Source organism: Oncorhynchus mykiss, chromosome 18 (genome assembly GCF_013265735.2).
Source record: "Oncorhynchus mykiss isolate Arlee chromosome 18, USDA_OmykA_1.1, whole genome shotgun sequence".
NCBI classification, from domain to species: Eukaryota; Metazoa; Chordata; class Actinopteri; order Salmoniformes; family Salmonidae; genus Oncorhynchus; species Oncorhynchus mykiss.
This window is the reverse complement of record NC_048582.1, coordinates 73556691-73581827: the sequence shown is the minus strand read 5'-3', so window position 1 is coordinate 73581827 and position 25137 is coordinate 73556691. Positions and strand designations below refer to the sequence as shown.

Below are 25137 nucleotides of genomic sequence, written 5' to 3'. Positions count from 1 at the left end.
TGGGGAGAGGTCTGTCCGTAATAAAGAGATGGGGAGAGGTCTGTCCTTTAAAGAGATGGGGAGAGGTCTGTCCGTAATAAAGAGATGGGGAGAGGTCTGTCTGTAATAAAGAGATGGGGAGAGGTCTGTCTGTAATAAAGAGATGGGGAGAGGTCTGTCCGTAATAAAGAGATGGGGAGAGGTCTGTCCGTAATAAAGAGATGGGGAGAGGTCTGTCCGTAATAAAGAGATGGGGAGAGGTCTGTCTGTAATAAAGAGATGGGGAGAGGTCTGTCCGTAATAAAGAGATGGGGAGAGGTCTGTCCTTTAAAGAGATGGAGAGAGGTCTGTCCGTAATAAAGAGATGGGGAGAGGTCTGTCCGTAATAAAGAGATGGGGAGAGGTCTGTCCTTTAAAGAGATGGAGAGAGGTCTGTCCTTTAAAGAGATGGAGAGAGGTCTGTCCGTAATAAAGAGATGGGGAGAGGTCTGTCCGTAATAAAGAGATGGGGAGAGATCTGTCCGTAATAAAGAGATGGGGAGAGGTCTGTCCGTAATAAAGAGATGGGGAGAGATCTGTCCGTAATAAAGAGATGGGGAGAGGTCTGTCCGTAATAAAGAGATGGAGAGAGGTCTGTCCGTAATAAAGAGATGGGGAGAGGTCTGTCCGTAATAAAGAGATGGAGAGAGGTCTGTCCGTAATAAAGAGATGGGGAGAGGTCTGTCCGTAATAAAGAGATGGAGAGAGGTCTGTCCGTAATAAAGAGATGGGGAGAGGTCTGTCCGTAATAAAGAGATGGAGAGAGGCCTGTCCGTAATAAAGAGATGGGGAGAGGTCTGTCCGTAATAAAGAGATGGGGAGAGGTCTGTCCGTAATAAAGAGATGGGGAGAGGTCTGTCCGTAATAAAGAGATGGGGAGAGGTCTGTCTGTAATAAAGAGATGGGGAGAGGTCTGTCCGTAATAAAGAGATGGGGAGAGGTCTGTCCGTAATAAAGAGATGGGGAGAGGTCTGTCAGCTGGACCAGAACAGAGTGGCACATCTTGCTCTTCATTGTAATCAGTAATCAATTAATTTGTGAAGATGGAGAGAGATCTGTCCTTTAAAGAGATGGGGAGAGGTCTGTCCGTAATAAAGAGATGGGGAGAGGTCTGTCCGTAATAAAGAGATGGGGAGAGGTCTGTCCGTAATAAAGAGATGGGGAGAGGTCTGTCCGTAATAAAGAGATGGGGAGAGGTCTGTCCGTAATAAAGAGATGGGGAGAGGTCTGTCCGTAATAAAGAGATGGGGAGAGGTCTGTCAGCTGGACCAGAACAGAGTGGCACATCTTGCTCTTCATTGTAATCAGTAATCATCAATACTATGTATGCCCAGTCTCTCTTTTCTAAGAATTATTCATGTGTTGGAAATTCTAAATAGTTTACATAAGTCAAATGACACACACACTAAATGTAATTGTTTGTCAACTTACACACATCTCTGACACACACACTTACCCCACCAGACATGCCACCAGGGGTCTTTTCACAGTCCCCAGGTCCAGAACTAATTCAAGGAATCATACAGTATTATACAGAGTCATGAGTGCCTGGAACTCCCTTCTGTCTCATATAACACAGGTGAACAGCTAACCTGGTTTCACAACTAAGAAAGCAACACCTCACGGCACAACGCCTACTGGTTGTGTGTCCTGACATGTGACCTACTGGTTGTGTGTATGTACTGACATGTGACCTACTGGTTGTATGTACTGACATGTGACCTACTGGTTGTGTGTACTGACGTGTGACCTACTGGTTGTGTGTACTGACGTGTGACCTACTGGTTGTGTGTACTGACGTGTGACCTACTGGTTGTGTGTACTGACGTGTGACCTACTGGTTGTGTGTACTGACATGTGACCTACTGGTTGTGTGTACTGATATGTGACCTACTGGTTGTGTGTACTGACATGTGACCTACTGGTTGTGTGTATGTACTGACATGTGACCTACTGGTTGTGTGTATGTACTGACATGTGACCTACTGGTTGTGTGTGTGTACTGACGTGTTTGTAACTGAAAACACTACATGTTTTTAAATATATGTAAATACTAAAGTCTTGTGTCTGTAATGCCTTTTTTCCGCTACGACTAATAAACTCAAAACAAATCTCAGAAAATAGAAGAAGAGTTGCCAAACGCCTAGTGACTTTGTTCTTCAGAGTATCTAATGACATGAATGTGTCATGTTGAAATAATGACGACTGTAATTACACCCTAAGTGCTTCACTCGTCCTGACTGTTGCAAGTGAACCAGGCCGACCTCTGAGAAAGTAGGGGAGAAAGACGTGTGTAGTTTCATCGGCGTGAACCCAAGCACACCCGTGGATACACACCCTCAGCACACAGGGGGACAAAAACCTACCTGGAGGTGACAGCATTCCCTCCCACATATGCCCCCCTAGGCACAACTATGACAACATAACAAACAAAAACGGGTCATGAACCCAAGCACACCCGTGGATACACACACAGAAAGCGCGTACGCACTCCCAGTTATGTTGGTTCTCCTAGTGGCCGGGCAGAGAGCTATGAGATGACTGGTGGCTATGGGCCAAGTTCAGTTACACCCAAGACCCTATTCTGGAGTCCAGATTTAGCACAACTATCACTGGCATTGAGAATGTTGACTATGCAGGGAGAGAGAGAGAGAAAGAGAGACATTTGTAATGTCTTTATTCTTGTGGAACTTCTGTGAGTGTAATGTTTACTGTTCATTTGTTATTGTTTATTTCACTTTTTGTTTATTATCTACTTCACTTGCTTTGACAATGTTAACATATGTTTCTCATGCCAATAAAGCCATTCAATTGAAATGGAATTGAATTGAGAGACAGATTGAGAGAGTGAGAGAGACAGAGAGACAAAGAGAGACAGAGAGAGGGTGAGATGGACAGATAGACAGGCAGACAGAAGGATATATGGAGAAGGAAGGAATTTAAAGTGATTTGTGACTCAGGGTTGACTCATGTTCTCCATATAACTCTCTCTCTCTCTCTCTCTCTCTCTCTCTCTCTCTCTCTCTCTCTCTCTCTCTCTCTCTCTCTCTCTCTCTCTCTCTCTCTCTCTCTCTCTCTCTCTCTCTCTCTCTCTCTCTCTCTCTCTCTCTCTCTCTCTCCTCTCTCTCTCTCTCTCTCTCTCTCTCTCTCTCTCTCTCTCTCTCTCTCTCTCTCTCTCTCTCTCTCTCTCTCTCTCTCTCTCTCTCTCTCTCTCTCTCTCTCTCTCTCTCTCTCTCTCTCTCTCACACTCCCTCTCACACTCTCTCACTCTCCCAAAAACCCTCTACTGACCTATCCACTCACACACAACACACTCACTACAAACACATTACATACAACCATAGACATAAACAAGCAATAACCCATCGCATCATACAGGTTAAAGTAACGCTGAGACTGTTCTGACAGAACCTAGTAAAACCAGTGGCTCTACTTCTCTCTGAAGATGTTACAAACTGGGAGGTCTCAGAATCCCGCCAAACACAGATGTAACTATAAACACGCACGGAAAACCTGAACAGGCATGTAAAACACATGATAACCTGAACAGGCATGTAAAACACATGATAACCTGAACAGGCATGTAAAACACATGATAACCTGAACAGGCATGTAAAACACATGATAACCTGAACAGGCATGTAAAAATGGTTGTGTACTGTAGGTTCCTTGGGGAACATGTTTCCTGTCTGGCGTGTCCCAGTGGTGATTAAACACGTATGTAAACATGTACTTACCGATACAAGCATGTACTCGAACAGTCAGCTGGGTACGTAAGACAACACTATGCTTCTTCCCTCTGGTCCTGGAGAGAGAGAGAGACAGAGAGAGAGAGAGAGAGAGAGAGAGAGAGAGAGAGAGAGAGAGAGGGAGAGGGAGAGAAAGAGAGAGACAGAGACAGAGACAGAGAGAGAGAGAGAGAGAGAGAGAGAGAGAGAGGGAGAGGGAGAGAAAGAGAGAGACAGAGACAGAGACAGAGAGAGAGAGAGAGAGAGAGAGAGAGAGAGAGAGAAAAAGGAAATTATCTTAACAGAGAAAAATGTCCTCCTGTGTGAAAAAAAGTATTTCATCCCCTGCTGATTTTGTACGTTTTGCCCGACTGACAAAGAAATGATCTTGAATGAGCTACAGGACAATATAAAAACCCTCCAACCCAAAAAGGCCTGTGGTGTTGATGGTATCCTTAATGAAATGATCAAATACATCTTCCCCAATATTTGGAACTAAGGACTCCACAAAAGTGGAGACAAATTTGACCCCAATAACTACCGTGGGATAACAGTAACCTTGGGAAAATCCTCTGCATTATCATTAACAGCAGACTCGTACATTTCCTCAATGAAAACAATGTACTGAGCAAATGTCAAATTGGCTTTTTACCTAATTACCGTACAACAGACCACGTATTCACCCTGCACACCCTAATTGACAACCAAACAAACCAAAACAAAGGCAAAGTCTTCTCATGCTTTGTTGATTTCAAAAAAAGCCTTTGACTCAATTTGGCCTGAGGGTCTGCTATACAAACTGATGGAAAGTGGTGTTGGGGGTAAAACATACGACATTATAAAATCCATGTAAACAAACAACAAGTGTTCGGTTAAAATTGGGAAAGAAACACAAAAATGTCTTCCCACAGGGCCATAGGGTTAGACAGGGATGAAGCTTAAGCCCCATCCTCTTCAACATATATATCAACGAATTGGCGAAGGCACTAGAAAAGTCTGCAGCACCCGGCCTCACCCTACTAGAATCCGAAGTCAAATGTCTACTGTTTGCTGATGATCTGGTGCTTCTGTCCTCATTGCCCTTCATGGTTGTGAGGTCTGTAACCAAGATTTCACAAAATGGGACAAACACCAAATTGAGACTCTGCATGCAGAATTCTGCAAAAATATCCTCAGTGTACAATGTAAAACACCAAATAATGAATGCAGTGCAGAGTTAGGCCGATACCCACTAATTATGAAAATCCTGAAAAGAGCCGTTAAATTCTATAACCACCTAAAAGGAAGTGATTCCCAAACCTTCCATAACAAAGCCATCACCTACAGAGAGATGAACCTGGAGAAGAGTCCCCTAAGCAAGCTGGTCCTGGGGCTCTGTTCACAAACACACCCCACAGAGCCCCAGGACAACAGCACAATTAGACCCAACCAAATCATGAGAAAACAAAAAGATAATTACTTGACACATTGGAAAGAATTAACAAAAAACAGAGCAAACTAGAATGCTATTTGGCCCTAAACAGAGAGTACACAGTGGCAGAATACCTGACCACTGTGACTGAACCAAACTTAAGGAAAGCTTTGACTATGTACAGACTCAGAGAGCATAGCCTTGCTATTGAGAAAGGCCGCCGAAGGCAGACCTGGCTCTCAAGAGAAGACAGGCTATGTGCACACTGCCCACAAAATGAGGTGGAAACTGAGCTGCACTTCCTAACCTCCTGCCCAATGTATGACCATATTAGAGACACACATTTCCCTCAGATTACACAGATCCACAAAGAATTCGAAAACAAACCCAATTTTGATGAACTCCCACATCTACTGGGTGGATTTCCACAGTGTGCCATCACAGCAGCAAGATTTGTGACCTGTTGCCACGAGAAAAGGGCAACCAGTGAAGAACAAACACCATTGTAAATACAACACATATTTATGCTTATTTATTTTATCTTTTGTACTTTAACCATTTGTACATTGTTACAACACTGTGTACAGTAAATATATATATATATATAATATGACAATTGTAATGTCTTTATTGTTTTGAAACTTCTGTTTATGTAATGTTTACTGTTAATTTGTATTGTTTATTTCACTTTTGTATATTATCTACCTCACTTGCTTTGGCAATGTTAACATATGTTTCCCATGCCAATAAAGCCCCTTGAATTGAATTGAGAGATAGAGAGAGAGAGAGAGAATGTGTCTTGCAAGTAGTAGACCAAGAGAAAAATCCTTATACTGAAACAGAGCTCAACCCAGGGAAGAGACAGTACAACCCAGGGGAAGAGACAGTACAACCCAGGGAAGAGACAGTACAACCCAGGGAAGAGACAGCACAACCCAGGGAAGAGACAGTACAACAAACACACAGTGACCAATTTCTCTATCAATCTTTACAGACTGAGTGCCTCCATCTTTGCCTCAACAACCGATGCTGCTTTCAGCTGTTGAAGGGGTGGATCCCCTGCATAGTAACCAATCCTATGACACTGGATCCCCTGCATAGTAACCAATCCTATGACACTGGATCCCCTGCATAGTAACCAATCCTATGACACTGGATCCCCTGCATAGTAACCAATCCTATGACACTGGATCCCCTGCATAGTAACCAATCCTATGACACTGGATCCCCTGCATAGTAACCAATCCTATGACACTGGATCCCCTGCATAGTAACCAATCCTATGACACTGGATCCCCTGCATAGTAACCAATCCTATGACACTGGATCCCCTGCATAGTAACCAATCCTATGACACTGGATCCCCTGCATAGTAACCAATCCTATGACACTGGATCCCCTGCATAGTAACCAATCCTATGACACTAGATCCCCTGCATAGTAACCAATCCTATGACACTGGATCCCCTGGAGAGTGGAAATGAACCAATCCTATGTAAATTAGGGGATGGTAGTGACCTTACGACCTGCTGTTCCCAGGCAGGCTCACCTACTGCAGGCTGACAGAGTAGTAAGAACACAGTGCTTAAAATACCCACACACTGTGGACAACACACTGTGGACAACACACTATAGACAACACACTGTGGACAACACACTGTGGACACCACACTGTGGACAACACACTGTGGACACCACACACTGTGGACAACACACTGTGGAGAACACACACTGTGGACAACACACTGTGGACAACACACACTGTGGACAACACACTATGGACAACACACTGTGGACAACACACTGTGGACACCACACACTGTGGACAACACACTGTGGACACCACACTGTGGACAACACACTGTGGACACCACACACTGTGGACAACACACTGTGGACACCACACTGTGGACAACACACTGTGGACACCACACACTGTGGACACCACACACTGTGGACAACACACACTGTGGACAACACACTGTGGACAACGCACTGTGGACAACACACTGTGGACAACACACTGTGGACAACACACTATGGACAACACACTGTGGACAACACACTGTGGACAACACACTGTGGACAACACACTGTAGACAACACACACTGTGGACAACACACTGTGGACAACACACTGTGGACAACACACTATGGACAACACACACTATGGACAACACACTGTAGACAACACACTATTGACAACACACTGTAGACAACACACTATGGACAAAACACTATGGACAACACACACTATGGACAACACACTGTAGACAACACACTATTGACAACACACTGTAGACAACACACTATGGACAACACACACTATGGACAACACACACTATGGACAACACACTGTAGACAACACACTGTAGACAACACACTGTAGACAACATACTGTAGACAACACACTGTGGACAACACACTGTAGACAACACACACTGTGGACAACACACTGTGGACAACACACTGTGGACAACACACTGTGGACAACACACTGTGGACAGCACACTATGGACAACACACTATGGACAACACACTGTAGCAGTGGTGTAGAGAACAGTAACGAAAGGTTGCTGGATCGAATCCCCCGAGTTGACAAGATAAAAATCTGTGGTTCTGCCCCTGAACAAGGCATTTCACCCACTGTTCCCCTGAACAAGGCAGTTCGCCCACTGTTCTCCTGAACAAGGCAGTTAACCCACTGTTCCCCTGAACAAGGCAGTTAACCCACTGTTCACCTGAACAAGGCAGTTCACCCACTGTTCCCCTGAACAAGGCAGTTAACCCACTGTTCACCTGAACAAGGCAGTTCACCCACTGTTCCCCTGAACAAGGCAGTTCGCCCACTGTTCTCCTGAACAAGGCAGTTCACCCACTGTTCCCCTGAACAAGGCAGTTAACCCACTGTTCCCCTGAACAAGGCAGTTCACCCACTGTTCCCCTGAACAAGGAAGTTCACCCACTGTTCCCCTGAACAAGGCAGTTCACCCACTGTTCCCCTGAACAAGGCAGTTCACCCACTGTTCTCCTGAACAAGGCAGTTAACCCACTGTTCACCTGAACAAGGCAGTTCACCCACTGTTCCCCTGAACAAGGCAGTTAACCCACTGTTCCTCTGAACAAGGCAGTTAACCCACTGTTCCCCTGAACAAGGAAGTTCACCCACTGTTCCCCTGAACAAGGCAGTTCACCCACTGTTCCCCTGAACAAGGCAGTTAACCCACTGTTCCCCTGAACAAGGCAGTTAACCCACTGTTCCCCTGAACAAGGCAGTTCACACACTGTTCCCCTGAACAAGGCAGTTAACCCACTGTTCCCCTGAACAAGGCAGTTAACCCACTGTTCCCCTGAACAAGGCAGTTAACCCACTGTTCCCCTGAACAAGGAAGTTCACGCACTGTTCCCCGGTAGGCCGTCATTCTAAATAAGAAATTGTTCTTAACTCATTTGCCTAGTTAAATAAAGGTTAAATAAATGAAATATGCTACTGTGTTAACAATGTTCCACAATCAGCCTTCAATTCATTATTTCCTTCCTTCTGAAGTGAAACGTTAAGAGCAAGAGAACAAATGTGAGTTAGCTACATTAATTCCCAGGCGAAACCAACAGTAACCTCCAGTCCTACAGTGTACGACATCTTCCCATTAGATCTACAGTCACCTAGTGACCTGAGAGTGCCACAGTAATGAATGCAGTGTTGAACTGTCACAGGCAGTCACACTGTTTAGTCTATACAGGCCTGACACTATGTACACACCACCAGGAGACACAGACACCACCTACCACACACAGGAGGAGACACAGACACCACCTACCACCCACAGGAGGAGACACAGACACCACCTACCACCCACAGGAGGAGAGAAGACAGACACCACCTACCACCCACAGGAGGAGACACAGACACCACCTACCACCCACAGGAGGAGACACAGACACCACCTACCACCCACAGGAGGAGACACAGACACCACACACAGGAGGAGGAGAGGAGATAGACAACACTCACCACCCATAGGAGGAGGAGACAGACACCACCCACCACCCACAGGAAGAGAGGAGACAGACACCACCCACAGGAGAAGGAGAGGAGACAGACACCACCCACCACCCACAGGAGAAGGAGAGGAGACAGACACCACCCACAGGAGAAGGAGAGGAGACAGACACCACCCACAGGAGAAGGAGAGGAGACAGACACCACACACAGGAGGAGAGGAGACAGACACCACCCACAGGAGAAGGAGACAGACACCACCCACGGGGGAAGGAGAGGAGACAGACACCACCCACAAGAGAAGGAGAGGAGACAGACACCACCCACAGGAGAAGGAGACAGACACCACCCACGGGGGAAGGAGAGGAGACAGACACCACCCACAGGAGAAGGAGAGGAGACAGACACCACCCACAGGAGAAGGAGAGGAGACAGACACCACCCACAGGAGAAGGAGAGGAGACAGACACCACCCATAGGAGAAGGAGAGGAGACAGACATCACCCACAGGAGAAGGAGAGGAGACAGACACCATCCACAAGAGAAGGAGAGGAGACAGACACCACCCACAGGAGAAGGAGACAGACACCACCCACGGGAGAAGGAGAGGAGACAGACACCACCCACAGGAGAAGGAGAGGAGACAGACACCACCCACAGGAGAAGGAGAGGAGACAGACACCACCCACAGGAGAAGGAGAGGAGACAGACACCACCCATAGGAGAAGGAGAGGAGACAGACACCACCCACAGGAGAAGGAGACAGACACCACCCACGGGAGAAGGAGAGGAGACAAGAAAAAGGAGGAGAGAAAATGATTGAATATTTAACTCCTCAGAATGTTTTAGCTTTTTCCAGGAACGTGACGACTCAACCAACTGCACCTCTTCATGGTCGGGGTGAATTGTGTTTGACAGGGGGTTGGCACACTCTTCTAAAGCTAACCGGTTTCTCAAGACCCCCCCCCCCCCCTCCCGCTTAAAAACACACACCTGACTCTAATCACCTGTCCATCATTGGTAACATGGGGTCAACTTACACAAGCATCCAAACACACACACACACACACCATTCACAGACTAGATTCAGCTGTCCATCACCTAACTCAATTGTTGTCCTCAAGTTCTCTCTCCACACACACACACACACACCCCTGGAGTCCTCGGCGAGTCCTTGTCTTATTGACTGCATGATTTGCCCTTACAATCACAGCGCTATCAATCAACCGATTGTCATGACAACATGGTCCTTGTGTCCTGAAGTTGGTAATGCTTCCATTGCCAAGACAGCTCCATGTCATTTCTACATTCAGGGCAAGAAAACAGAGATATTTTCCACCATTAAAATCTATCTTTTCGAAGAACAGTGGAATATCACCGTAGAGAAAATAAGAAGGAAATACTGAGAGAGGGAGAGAGAGAGAGAGAGAGAGAGAGAGAGAGACAGAGAGAGAGAGAGAGGGAGAGAGAGAGAGAGAGACACACAGAGAGAGAGACACGGAGAGAGAGAGAGAGAGAGAGACACAGAGAAAGAGAGACAGAGAGAGAGAGAGAGAGAGAGAGGACCAGAGTTTCTCTCCACTCTGCATGGAAGAAGGGAGGACAGGTCCGTTTCCAAACTGTTCATACTTTCCGTGAACTCATCCTTTCCATGAACTCATCCAGCAAGCTGTGATTCCTCCAACTTTTCAAGAAGCAGAAAATCAGAAAATTAGAGAGAGAGAGAGAACCCATCTCTCTGTCTCTATTGTGGAGAGACCTTTATCCTCTGACCTTTCATCATCATGAGTGGAATAGGGTAACTTCTTCACCCATTGATCACACAATGTTTGACTTTTGGCTAATCCATACATACACACAAACCCACAAACACTGTCGCACACCCACTAAAAATATCAAGTTAGTAACGCAGAAGGACAGGGAGAGAGAGAAAGAGAGAGAGAGAGAGAGAGAGAGAGAGAGAGAGAGAGAGACCACAGGTAACTTCCACGAGGCTGTGAATGATCTAAGAGACAAGACAAGAAGAGCCTTGTTTTCCATCTAAGGAAAGATAAAACTGGACATCCCAATCAGTTATAGAACCCATTGCTCTCTATGGTTGTGAGGTCTGGGGTCCATTCACCAACCAATAATTCAAAAAACTGGGACAATTGACTCTGCATGCAGAACACCGATAAAACACTGATATCTGATCATATGAACACTGGAAATGTCTTTATCTTTTACTTTCCTTGTTTTAGTTAAGAGTGACATCACCTCCAGCTGACTTACTACAATTTGCATCCCGCTGCAATAGATCCACAGATGACTCAATCGCAATCGCACTGCACACTGCCCTTTCCCATCTGGACAAGAGGTATACCTACGTAAGAATGATGTTCATTGCCTACAGCTCAGCATTCAACACCATAGTGCCCTCCAAGCTCATCACTAAGCTCAGGGCCCTGGGACTGAAACCCGCCCTGAGCAACTGGGTCCTGGGCCACCCCCAGCTGGTGAAGGTAGGAAACAACACCTTCACTTCGCTGATCCTCAACAAAGGGGCACAACAAGGGTGCGTGCTCAGCCCCCTCCTGTACTCCCTGTTCACCCACGACTGGGAGGCCACGCACGTTTCCAAGTCAATCATCAAGTTTGCAAACGACACAACAGTGGTAGGCCTGATTACCAACAACGACAAGACAGCCTACAGGGAGGTGAGGGCCCTGGTGGAGTGGTGACAGGAAAATAACCTCTCCCTCAACGTCAACAAAATGAAGGAGCTGATCATTGACTTCAGGAGACAGCATAGGGAGCCCCCATCCACATCAACAGGGCCGCAGCAGAAAAGGTGAAAGCTTCAAGTTCCTTGGAGTGCACCTCACTGACAATCTGAAATGGTTCACCCACGCAGACAGTGTCGTGAAGAAGGCGCAACAGCACCTCTTCAACCTCAGGAGGCTGAATCAATTTGGCTTGTCACCTAAAACCCTGACAAACTTTTACAGATGCGCCATTGAGAGCGTCCTGTAGAGCTGTACGGCACAGTCCGCAACCGCCGGCAACTCCAGGCGGTATTGTGGTCTTGCCCAACACATCACTGATGGGTACACTCCCTGGCCAATGAAGAACAACAACCACCCGAGTCACTGCCTGTTCACACCGCTATCATCCAGAAGGCGAGGTCAGTACAGGTGCATCAAAGCTGGAACCCGAGAGACTGAACAACTAAATTGGTTATAACAAACTCTGAACACCTTAACATCTAACAGCAAAATGGATGCAGAGGACCTGACAAATAAACTCGAAATTGGGGGAATGTTTACCAGTTGCTCAGGAGGTAAAGGGGAAGTCAGATGTGTGGAATAAATGTGACTAGTTGTGGAAAATACTGGATAAGACAAATGAGGTAAGGAGCAAGCGCTGTGTGTGTATTATGTGAGAATGGAGGACAATGTTATTATTAAATTTTCACAACAGATAGAAAGAGTAGTACAGCCAAACAGGTACAATATATATATATATATAAATTCAATATAAGTTTTGGGAAACAACACTAAATAAATTATTAGCAGAGAGTAATAACATGTTTTTCTAAAGCCTTTATTACAATCAATACTACAACAAAAACAGTTGCATTCATTCGTGAATTGTGGTTAGTATGCAGGGGATCTAATGTCATAGGATTGGTTAGTATGCAGGGGATCTAATGTCATAGGATTGGTTAGTATGCAGGGGATCTAATGTCATAGGATTGGTTAGTATGCAGGGGATCTAATGTCATAGGATTGGTTAGTATGCAGGGGATCTAATGTCATAGGATTGGTTAGTATGCAGGGGATCTAATGTCATAGGATTGGTTAGTATGCAGGGGATCTAATGTCATAGGATTGGTTAGTATGCAGGGGATCTAATGTCATAGGATTGGTTAGTATGCAGGGGATCTAATGTCATAGGATTGGTTAGTATGCAGGGGATCTAATGTCATAGGATTGGTTAGTATGCAGGGGATCTAATGTCATAGGATTGGTTAGTATGCAGGGGATCTAATGTCATAGGATTGGTTAGTATGCAGGGGATCTAATGTCATAGGATTGGTTAGTATGCAGGGGATCTAATGTCATAGGATTGGTTAGTATGCAGGGGATCTAATGTCATAGGATTGGTTAGTATGCAGGGGATCTAATGTCATAGGATTGGTTAGTATGCAGGGGATCTAATGTCATAGGATTGGTTAGTATGCAGGGGATCTAATGTCATAGGATTGGTTAGTATGCAGGGGATCTAATGTCATAGGATTGGTTAGTATGCAGGGGATCTAATGTCATAGGATTGGTTAGTATGCAGGGGATCTAATGTCATAGGATTGGTTAGTATGCAGGGGATCTAATGTCATAGGATTGGTTAGTATGCAGGGGATCTAATGTCATAGGATTGGTTAGTATGCAGGGGATCTAATGTCATAGGATTGGTTAGTATGCAGGGGATCTAATGTCATAGGATTGGTTAGTATGCAGGGGATCTAATGTCATAGGATTGGTTAGTATGCAGGGGATCTAATGTCATAGGATTGGTTAGTATGCAGGGGATCTAATGTCATAGGATTGGTTAGTATGCAGGGGATCTAATGTCATAGGATTGGTTAGTATGCAGGGGATCTAATGTCATAGGATTGGTTAGTATGCAGGGGATCTAATGTCATAGGATTGGTTAGTATGCAGGGGATCTAATGTCATAGGATTGGTTAGTATGCAGGGGATCTAATGTCATAGGATTGGTTAGTATGCAGGGGATCTAATGTCATAGGATTGGTTAGTATGCAGGGGATCTAATGTCATAGGATTGGTTAGTATGCAGGGGATCTAATGTCATAGGATTGGTTAGTATGCAGGGGATCTAATGTCATAGGATTGGTTAGTATGCAGGGGATCTAATGTCATAGGATTGGTTAGTATGCAGGGGATCTAATGTCATAGGATTGGTTAGTATGCAGGGGATCTAATGTCATAGGATTGGTTAGTATGCAGGGGATCTAATGTCATAGGATTGGTTAGTATGCAGGGGATCCAGTGTCATAGGATTGGTTAGTATGCAGGGGATCTAATGTCATAGGATTGGTTAGTATGCAGGGGATCTAATGTCATAGGATTGGTTAGTATGCAGGGGATCTAATGTCATATGATTGGTTAGTATGCAGGGGATCTAATGTCATAGGATTGGTTAGTATGCAGGGGATCCAATGTCATAGAATTGGTTAGTATGCAGGGGATCCAGTGTCATAGGATTGGTTAGTATGCAGGGGATCTAATGTCATAGGATTGGTTAGTATGCAGGGGATCTAATGTCATAGGATTGGTTAGTATGCAGGGGATCTAATGTCATAGGATTGGTTAGTATGCAGGGGATCTAATGTCATAGGATTGGTTAGTATGCAGGGGATCTAATGTCATAGGATTGCTTAGTATGCAGGGGATCTAATGTCATAGGATTGGTTAGTATGCAGGGGATCTAATGTCATAGGATTGGTTAGTATGCAGGGGATCTAATGTCATAGGATTGGTTAGTATGCAGGGGATCTAATGTCATAGGATTGGTTAGTATGCAGGGGATCTAATGTCATAGGATTGGTTAGTATGCAGGGGATCTAATGTCATAGGATTGGTTAGTATGCAGGGGATCTAATGTCATAGGATTGGTTAGTATGCAGGGGATCTAATGTCATAGGATTGGTTAGTATGCAGGGGATCTAATGTCATAGGATTGGTTAGTATGCAGGGGATCTAATGTCATAGGATTGGTTAGTATGCAGGGGATCCAGTGTCATAGGATTGGTTAGTATGCAGGGGATCTAATGTCATAGGATTGGTTAGTATGCAGGGGATCTAATGTCATAGGATTGGTTAGTATGCAGGGGATCTAATGTCATAGGATTGGTTAGTATGCAGGGGATCTAATGTCATAGGATTGGTTAGTATGCAGGGGATCCAATGTCATAGAATTGGTTAGTATGCAGGGGATCCAGTGTCATAGGATTGGTTAGTATGCAGGGGATCTAATGTCATAGGATTGGTTAGTATGCAGGGGATCTAATGTCATAGGATTGGTTAGTATGCAGGGGATCTAATGTCATAGGATTGGTTAGTATGCAGGGGATCTAATGTCATAGGATTGGTTAGTATGCAGGGGATCTAATGTCATAGAATTGGTTAGTATGCAGGGGATCCAGTGTCATAGAATTTCTGAAAATTTGATATTTTAGGTCAATTTATTGTTTACGCTAATTATTCAATGGTATATTTGTTATTTTATTTTAAAAACTATTTTTTATTTTTTTCTCAAATCATGAATGACTCATATGACATGAATGAATAAATGATTGAAGGTGTTCAGATCCGCTCGAGTTTCCCCATATTTTGTTACGTAACAACCACATTAACACCCCATAATGAGCAAAAATGAAGTTCTGAATTTTTTACTAATTTATAACAAATAAAAAATATTCAGACTCTTTACTCAGTTCTTTTTTTGAAGCACTTTTGGCAGTGTTTACAGTCTCGAGTTTTCTTGGGTATGACTCTACAAGCTTGGCACACCTGTATTTGGGGAGTTTCTCCCGTTCTTCTTTTGCAGATCCTCTCAAGCTCTGTCATGTTGGATGGGGAGCATCGTTATTTTCAGGTCTCGCCAGAGATGTTCGATTGGGTTCAAGTCCGGGCTCTGGCTGGGCCACTCAAGGACATTCAGAGACTTGTCCCGAAGCCACTCCTGCGTTGTCTTGGCTGTGTGCTTAGGGTCGTTGTCCTGTTGGAATGTGAACCTTCTCCCCAGTCTGAGGTCCTGAGTGCTCTGGAGCAGGTTTTCATCAAGGATCTCTCTGTACTTTGCTCCGTTTATCTCTTCCCAAAACTGACTCGTCTCCCAGTTCCTGCTGCTGAAAAACATCCTCACAAACGTAGAGATGGTGGCAGGTTTCCTGCAGATGTGACGCTTGGCATTCAGTCCAAAGAGTGTGAATTATATTTACAGCATAGCGAAGTTTAAAAACAGACACATTTGTGAAATTGTTTAACCGACATGTTGTGGTTGCTTGAGGCTTGGTGATCAGTAGCCAACACTCAAAACAGGCAACAGAAGCAGGATCTGACTTATTTCTGTAGATATATAAATGGATGATTTATAAAGCCAGGAACATTGAACAGTTCGGATATTGATTGTAGACATAATTAGGTTTCATCTCTCCTCACTTTGCTTAGACAATTAAGGTTGTTTCCTATTCTCCTATCTCCGCTGCTGCCTCCGCCACTTTCAACACCAATATGATAAGATAATATAACCATAGACAATTTTAGTAGCAAATTATTTAGACTGATGGACTGTACCATCCCCGCGTCTCCAGAATGGATCAGTCCACTCAGACAGGTGCTGTGTACAACATGATCCTTGCTACTCAACTAAAGACATTTCGACAGGAAAGAGAGAAAGAAAGACAAGGGATAGATGTTTACACTGTAAGGTAGTGTTACCCTGCTGTGTCCTCATCTCCCTCCCTCCGACAGACACAGACAGAGAGACAGAGAGACAGACAGACAGACAGAGAGACAGAGAGACAGACAGACAGACAGACAGACGGAGGGAGGGAGGGAGGGAGGGAGGGAGGGAGGGAGGGAGGGAGGGAGGGAGGGAGGGAGGGAGGGAGGGAGGGAGGGAGGGAGGGAGGGAGGGAGGGAGGGAGGGAGGGAGGGAGGGAGTGTTACCCTGCTATGTCCTCCTGGAATCCCTCCAGCTCGTCCCTCTGTTCAGACAGAGAAGACTCCAGGTCCAAGTAGGTTCCATTATGGGACAGCTGCAACGCACAGTCATCAAGCTACAGAGAGACAGAGAGAGACAGAGAGAGAGACAGAGAGAGAGGGAGAGAGAGAGAGAGAGAGAGACAGAGAGAGACAGAAAGAGAGACAGAGAGAGACAGAGAGAGAGAGAGAGAGAGACAGAAAGAGAGAGAGACAGAAAGAGAGAGAGAGAGAGACAGAAAGAGAGAGAGACAGAGAGAGAGAAAGAGAGCGAGAGAGAGAGAGAGAGAGACCGAAAGAGAGAGACAGACAGAGAGAGAGAGACCGAAAGAGAGAGAGAGAGAGCGAGAGAGAGAAACAGAGAGAGAGCGAGCGAGAGAGAGACAGAAAGAGAGAGAGAGAGGCAGACAGAGAGAAAGAGGGAGAGCGAGGGAGAGACAGAGAGACAGAAAGAGAGAGAGAGAGAGAGACAGACAGACAGAGAGAGACAGAAAGAGAGACAGAAAGAGAGACAGAGAGAGAATGAAGGACAACGTTATTATTACATTTTCACAACAGAGAGAAAGAGTAGTACAGCAGACAGTAGATAGAGAGAGAGGAGAGGAGATACAGACAGTAGATAGAGAGAGAGGAGAGGAGATACAGACAGTAGCTAGAGAGAGAGGAGAGGAGATACAGACAGTAGATAGAGAGAGAGGAGAGGAGATACAGACAGTAGCTAGAGAGAGAGGAGAGGAGATACAGACAGTAGCTAGAGAGAGAGGAGAGGAGATACAGACAGTAGATAGAGAGAGAGGAGAGGAGATACAGACAGTAGCTAGAGAGAGAGGAGAGGAGATACAGACAGTAGCTAGAGAGAGAGGAGAGGAGATACAGACAGTAGATAGAGAGAGAGGAGAGGAGATACAGACAGTAGCTAGAGAGAGAGGAGAGGAGATACAGACAGTAGATAGAGAGAGAGGAGAGGAGATACAGACAGTAGCTAGAGAGAGAGGAGAGGAGATACAGACAGTAGATAGAGAGAGAGGAGAGGAGATACAGACAGTAGATAGAGAGAGAGGAGAGGAGATACAGACAGTAGCTAGAGAGAGAGGAGAGGAGATACAGACAGTAGCTAGAGAGAGAGGAGAGGAGATACAGACAGTAGCTAGAGAGAGAGGAGAGGAGATACAGACAGTAGATAGAGGAGAGGAGATACAGACAGTAGCTAGAGAGAGAGGAGAGGAGATACAGACAGTAGATAGAGAGAGAGGAGAGGAGATACAGACAGTAGCTAGAGAGAGAGGAGAGGAGATACAGACAGTAGCTAGAGAGAGAGGAGAGGAGATACAGACAGTAGCTAGAGAGAGAGGAGAGGAGATACAGACAGTAGCTAGAGAGAGAGGAGAGGAGATACAGACAGTAGATAGAGAGAGAGGAGAGGAGATACAGACAGTAGATAGAGAGAGAGGAGAGGAGATACAGACAGTAGCTAGAGAGAGAGGAGAGGAGATACAGACAGTAGATAGAGAGAGAGGAGAGGAGATACAGACAGTAGATAGAGAGAGGAGAGGAGATACAGACAGTAGATAGAGAGAGGAGAGGAGATACAGACAGTAGATAGAGAGAGAGGAGAGGAGATACAGACAGTAGCTAGAGAGAGAGGAGAGGAGATACAGACAGTAGCTAGAGAGAGAGGAGAGGAGATACAGACAGTAGATAGAGAGAGAGGAGAGGAGATACAGACAGTAGCTAGAGAGAGAGGAGAGGAGATACAGACAGTAGATAGAGAGAGAGGAGAGGAGATACAGACAGTAGCTAGAGAGAGAGGAGAGGAGATACAGACAGTAGCTAGAGAGAGAGGAGAGGAGATACAGACAGTAGCTAGAGAGAGAGGAGAGGAGATACAGACAGTAGATAGAGAGAGAGGAGAGGAGATACAGACAGTAGCTAGAGAGAGAGGAGAGGAGATACAGACAGTAGCTAGAGAGAGAGGAGAGGAGATACAGACAGTAGCTAGAGAGAGAGGAGAGGAGATACAGACAGTAGCTAGAGAGAGAGGAGAGGAGATACAGACAGTAGCTAGAGAGAGAGGAGAGGAGATACAGACAGTAGCTAGAGAGAGAGGAGAGGAGATACAGACAGTAGCTAGAGAGAGAGGAGAGGAGATACAGACAGTAGCTAGAGAGAGATGAGAGGAGATACAGACAGTAGATAGAGAGAGATGAGAGGAGATACAGACAGTAGCTAGAGAGAGATGAGAGGAGATACAGACAGTAGCTAGAGAGATAGGAGAGGAGATACAGACAGTAGATAGAGAGAGAGGAGAGGAGATACAGACAGTAGCTAGAGAGAGAGGAGAGGAGATACAGACAGTAGCTAGAGAGAGAGGAGAGGAGATACAGACAGTAGATAGAGAGAGAGGAGAGGAGATACAGACAGTAGCTAGAGAGAGAGGAGAGGAGATACAGACAGTAGCTAGAGAGAGGAGAGGAGATACAGACAGTAGATAGAGAGAGATGAGAGGAGATACAGACAGTGGCAGTAACAGTAGGTTTCCATCCAATTGGCGACAGATTTTCATGCTACTATTATAAAATATGCTAATTTTCCCACCAGTGGTGTTTCCACCAAACGGACGGATAGAAAATAGATAGATGTGGATAGAAATATGTGATGACGTTGTACACGCACACAAAAAATAAATCTGCTCACATTTTTATTTTACCGAATGAAAAACTAAATTTCTAATGTGTTTCCAATCACATTTTAAATTCTACAGATAGTTTTGTCACAAATACTGTTGCGTTAATTAGCGAATCTACTCTGATCTTGGTACATTCGCTCTAGACAACAGCTGGCAGACAATCAATCAAATCAATCAAATTTATTTATAAAGCCCTTCTTTACATCAGCTGATATCTCAAAGTGCTGTACAGAAACCCAGCCTGAAACCCCCAAACATCAAGCAATGCAGGTGTAGAAGCACGGTGGCTAGGAAAACCTCCCTAGAAAGGCCAGAACCTAGGAAGAAACCTAGAGAGGAACCAGGCTATGTGGGGTGGCCAGTCCTCTTCTGGCTGTGCCCGGTTGGACATTATAACAGAACATGGCCAAGATGTTCAAATGTTCATAAATGACCAGCATGGTCAAATAATAATAATCACAGGCAGAACAATTGAAACTGGATCAGCAGCACAGCCAGGTGGACTGGGGACAGCAAGGAGTCATCATGTCAGGTAGTCATATAATAATAATAATAATCTCTACCTCTGGTGGTCATTACAACATGAATCGAATGGAACTTCTCCCTCAATGAATAGAACTGAATGAGTGGGTCTGAAAGTGGCTAGTCTACATTGATCGTCATATCATCAAAACCATCCCCTCGATATTTATTGGAAAGGAGCATCAAGATCAACAGTACACTTTTCACCATCCTGTGAAGTTCATCATAACTTATTTAATCTGTAGCCTAATAAACTGGTTTCCTGAGTCATAGTGGGAGGACCACACACAACATATCATCATGTGACAGAAAGTTTACTTCGATATGAGGGTATATATATATATATATATATATATAATATTTATTATATCAATATTTGAACATAAAGGAAGCAACGAAATTTCCTGTTTGCATCAAAAGCTGTTGTGATGTTTTTTAATTACAGTGCCTTGCGAAAGTATTCGGCCCCCTTGAACTTTGCGACCTTTTGCCACATTTCAGGCTTCAAACATAAAGATATAAAACTGTATTTTTTTGTGAAGAATCAAGAACAAGTGGGACACAATCATGAAGTGGAACGACATTTATTGGATATTTCAAACTTTTTTAACAAATCAAAAACTGAAAAATTGGGCGTGCAAAATTATTCAGCCCCTTTACTTTCAGTGCAGCAAACTCTCTCCAGAAGTTCAGTGAGGATCTCTGAATGATCCAATGTTGACATAAATGACTAATGATGATAAATACAATCCACCTGTGTGTAATCAAGTCTCCGTATAAATGCACCTGCACTGTGATAGTCTCAGAGGTCCGTTAAAAGCGCAGAGAGCATCATGAAGAACAAGGAACACACCAGGCAGGTCCGAGATACTGTTGTGAAGAAGTTTAAAGCCGGATTTGGATACAAAAAGATTTCCCAAGCTTTAAACATCCCAAGGAGCACTGTGCAAGCGATAATATTAAAATGGAAGGAGTATCAGACCACTGCAAATCTACCAAGACCTGGCCGTCCCTCTAAACTTTCAGCTCATACAAGGAGAAGACTGATCAGAGATGCAGCCAAGAGGCCCATGATCACTCTGGATGAACTGCAGAGCTCTACAGCTGAGGTGGGAGACTCTGTCCATAGGACAACAATCAGTCGTATATTGCACAAATCTGGCCTTTATGGAAGAGTGGCAAGAAGAAAGCCATTTCTTAAAGATATCCATAAAAAGTGTTGTTTAAAGTTTGCCACAAGCCACCTGGGAGACACACCAAACATGTGGAAGAAGGTGCTCTGGTCAGATGAAACCAAAATGTAACTTTTTGCCAACAATGCAAAACGTTATGTTTGGCATAAAAGCAACACAGCTGAACACACCATCACCACTGTCAAACATGGTGGTGGCAGCATCATGGTTTGGGCCTGCTTTTCTTCAGCAGGGACAGGGAAGATGGTTAAAATTGATGGGAAGATGGATGGAGCCAAATACAGGACCATTCTGGAAGAAAACCTGATGGAGTCTGCAAAAGACCTGAGACTGGGACGGAGATTTGTCTTCCAACAAGACAATGATCCAAAACATAAAGCAAAATCTACAATGGAATGGTTCAAAAATAAACATATCCAGGTGTTGGAATGGCCAAGTCAAAGTCCAGACCTGAATCCAATCGAGAATCTGTAGAAAGAACTGAAAACTGCTGTTCACAAATGCTCTCCATCCAACCTCACTGAGCTCGAGCTGTTTTGCAAGGAGGAATGGGAAAAAATGTCAGTCTCTCAATGTGCAAATATATATATATATATATACAGTGCCTTGCGAAAGTATTCGGCCCCCTTGAACTTTGCGACCTTTTGCCACATTTCAGGCTTCAAACATAAAGATATAAAACTGTATTTTTTTGTGAAGAATCAACAACAAGTGGGACACAATCATGAAGTGGAACGACATTTATTGGATATTTCAAACTTTTTTAACAAATCAAAAACTGAAAAAATTGGGCGTGCAAAATTATTCAGCCCCCTTAAGTTAATACTTTGTAGCGCCACCTTTTGCTGCGATTACAGCTGTAAGTCGCTTGGGGTATGTCTCTATCAGTTTTGCACATCGAGAGACTGACATTTTTTCCCATTCCTCCTTGCAAAACAGCTTGAGCTCAGTGAGGTTGGATGGAGAGCATTTGTGAACAGCACTTTTCAGTTCTTTCCACAGATTCTCGATTGGATTCAGGTCTGGACTTTGACTTGGCCATTCTAACACCTGGATATGTTTATTTTTGAACCATTCCATTGTAGATTTTGCTTTATGTTTTGGATCATTGTCTTGTTGGAAGACAAATCTCCGTCCCAGTCTCAGGTCTTTTGCAGACTCCATCAGGTTTTCTTCCAGAATGGTCCTGTATTTGGCTCCATCCATCTTCCCATCAATTTTAACCATCTTCCCTGTCCCTGCTGAAGAAAAGCAGGCCCAAACCATGATGCTGCCACCACCATGTTTGACAGTGGGGATGGTGTGTTCAGCTGTGTTGCTTTTACGCCAAACATAACGTTTTGCATTGTTGCCAAAAAGTTCAATTTTGGTTTCATCTGACCAGAGCACCTTCTTCCTCATGTTTGGTGTGTCTCCTAGGTGGCTTGTGGCAAACTTTAAACGACACTTTTTATGGATATCTTTAAGAAATGGCTTTCTTCTTGCCACTCTTCCATAAAGGCCAGATTTGTGCAATATACGACTGATTGTTGTCCTATGGACAGAGTCTCCCACCTCAGCTGTAGATCTCTGCAGTTCATCCAGAGTGATCATGGGCCTCTTGGCTGCATCTCTGATCAGTCTTCTCCTTGTATGAGCTGAAAGTTTAGAGGGACGGCCAGGTCTTGGTAGATTTGCAGTGGTCTGATACTCCTTCCATTTCAACATTATCGCTTGCACAGTGCTCCTTGGGATGTTTAAAGCTTGGGAAATCTTTTTGTATCCAAATCCGGCTTTAAACTTCTTCACAACAGTATCTCGGACCTGCCTGGTGTGTTCCTTGTTCTTCATGATGCTCTCTGCGCTTTTAACGGACCTCTGAGACTATCACAGTGCAGGTGCATTTATACGGAGACTTGATTACACACAGGTGGATTGTATTTATCATCATTAGTCATTTAGGTCAACATTGGATCATTCAGAGATCCTCACTGAACTTCTGGAGAGAGTTTGCTGCACTGAAAGTAAAGGGGCTGAATAATTTTGCACGCCCAATTTTTCAGTTTTTGATTTGTTAAAAAAGTTTGAAATATCCAATAAATGTCGTTCCACTTCATGATTGTGTCCCACTTGTTGTTGATTCTTCACAAAAAAATACAGTTTTATATCTTTATGTTTGAAGCCTGAAATGTGGCAAAAGGTCGCAAAGTTCAAGGGGGCCGAATACTTTCGCAAGGCACTGTATATCTATGAAAATTACAGGCCTCTCTCATCTTTTTAAGTGGGAGAACTTGCACAATTGGTGGCTGACTAAATACTTTTTTGCCCCACTGTATATAAGGTCCCACAGTTGACAGTGCATGTCAGAGCAGAAACCAAGCCATGAGGTCAAAGGAATTGTCAGTAGAGCTCCCAGACAGGATTGTGTCAAGGCACAGATCTGGGGAAGGGTACCAAAACATTTCTCCAGCATTGAAGGTCCCCGAGAACACAGTGGCCTCCATCATTCTTAAATGGAAGAAGTTTGGAACCATCAAGACTCTTCCTAGAACTGGCCGTCCGGACAAACTGAGCAATCGGAGGAGAAGAGCCTTTGTCAGGGAGGTGAACAACAACCTGATGATCACTGTGACAGAGCTCCATAGTTCCTCTGTAGAAATGGAAGAATGACAACCATCTCTGCAGCACTCCACCAATCAGGACATTATGGTAGAGTGGCCAGACAGAAGCCACTCCTCAATAAAATACACATGACACCCCGCTTGGAGTTTGCCTAAAGGCAACCAAAGGGCTCTAAGACCATGTGAAACGAGATTCTCTGATATGATGAAACCAATATTGAACTCTTTGGCCTCAATACCAAGCGTCACGTCTGGAGGAAACCTGGCACCATCCCTACGGTGAAGCATGGTGGTGGCAGTATCATGCTGTGAGGATGTTTTTCAGCGGCAGGGACTGGGAGACTAGTCAGGATCAAAGGAAAGATAAACGGAGAAAAGTACAGAGATCCTTGGTGAAAACCTACTCTAGAGTGCTCAGGACCTCAGACTGGGGCGAAGGTTCACCTTCCTATAGGACAACGACCCTAAGCACAGAGCCAAGACAACGCAGGAGTGGCTTCTGGACAAGTCTCTGAATGTACTTGTGTGGCCTGGCCAGAGCTCGGACTTCAACCCGATCGAACATCTTTGGAGGGACCTGAAAATAGCTGTCCAGCAACACTCCCCATCTAACATGACAGAACTTGAAAGGATCTGCAGAGAAGAATGGAGAAAAAAACTCCACAAATACAGGTGTGCCAAGCTTGTATATATGATTACTTGTATAATATGATTATACACTTAGTTAGTATTTCTTTTTATGGCAATCTCACCAGAAATGGTCAAAATAGAGAGGTTTAAGACCCTCGTAAGACAGATGTATTGCAAAAGGACATTTTAAAATGGTACCGGGGAAAGAGGGGTTAGTCTGTGGACATCTGAGGGTTGGAATTAAGATTGGAGTGATTGATTGGCCGATATACTTGGAGTCCAGTGTATCAGCTGGCGAGGATTGGATACCATAATCGTTTTGAATACTTTAGAATTACTGCATCAAACCTTCCTCTTTCATTCACAGATTGGAGAGGGTTGGATTGGAGAGGGTTGGATTGGAGAGGGTTGGATCGGAGAGGGTTGTATTGGAGAGGGTTGGATTGGAGAGGGTTGGGATTGGTGAGAGTTGGATTGGAGAGGGTTGGATTGGAGAGGGTTGGATTGGAGAGGGTTGGATTGGAGAGGGATGGATTGGAGAGGGTTGGATTGGTGAGAGTTGGATTGGAGAGGGTTGGATTGG

General features: G+C 44.6%; 1 protein-coding gene across 4 annotated transcripts in view; it reads right to left on the bottom strand.

The window, feature by feature from the left end:
• Positions 1-25137, bottom strand: part of LOC110496757 (FH1/FH2 domain-containing protein 3) — a 188305-nt gene that overhangs the window by 139826 nt on the left and 23342 nt on the right. For all 4 annotated transcript variants that reach the window (XR_005037551.1, XR_005037552.1, XM_036953663.1 and 1 more), the window contains exons 2-3: positions 16891-17000; positions 3756-3823 (exon numbers count right to left, since the gene is read on the bottom strand). Coding sequence is in view for 2 of the 4 variants with exons in the window: in XM_036953663.1 (XP_036809558.1) it covers positions 3756-3823; positions 16891-17000 (178 nt within the window). In the remaining 2 variants the exon portion in view is untranslated. The remainder of the gene's footprint in view (positions 1-3755; positions 3824-16890; positions 17001-25137) is intronic.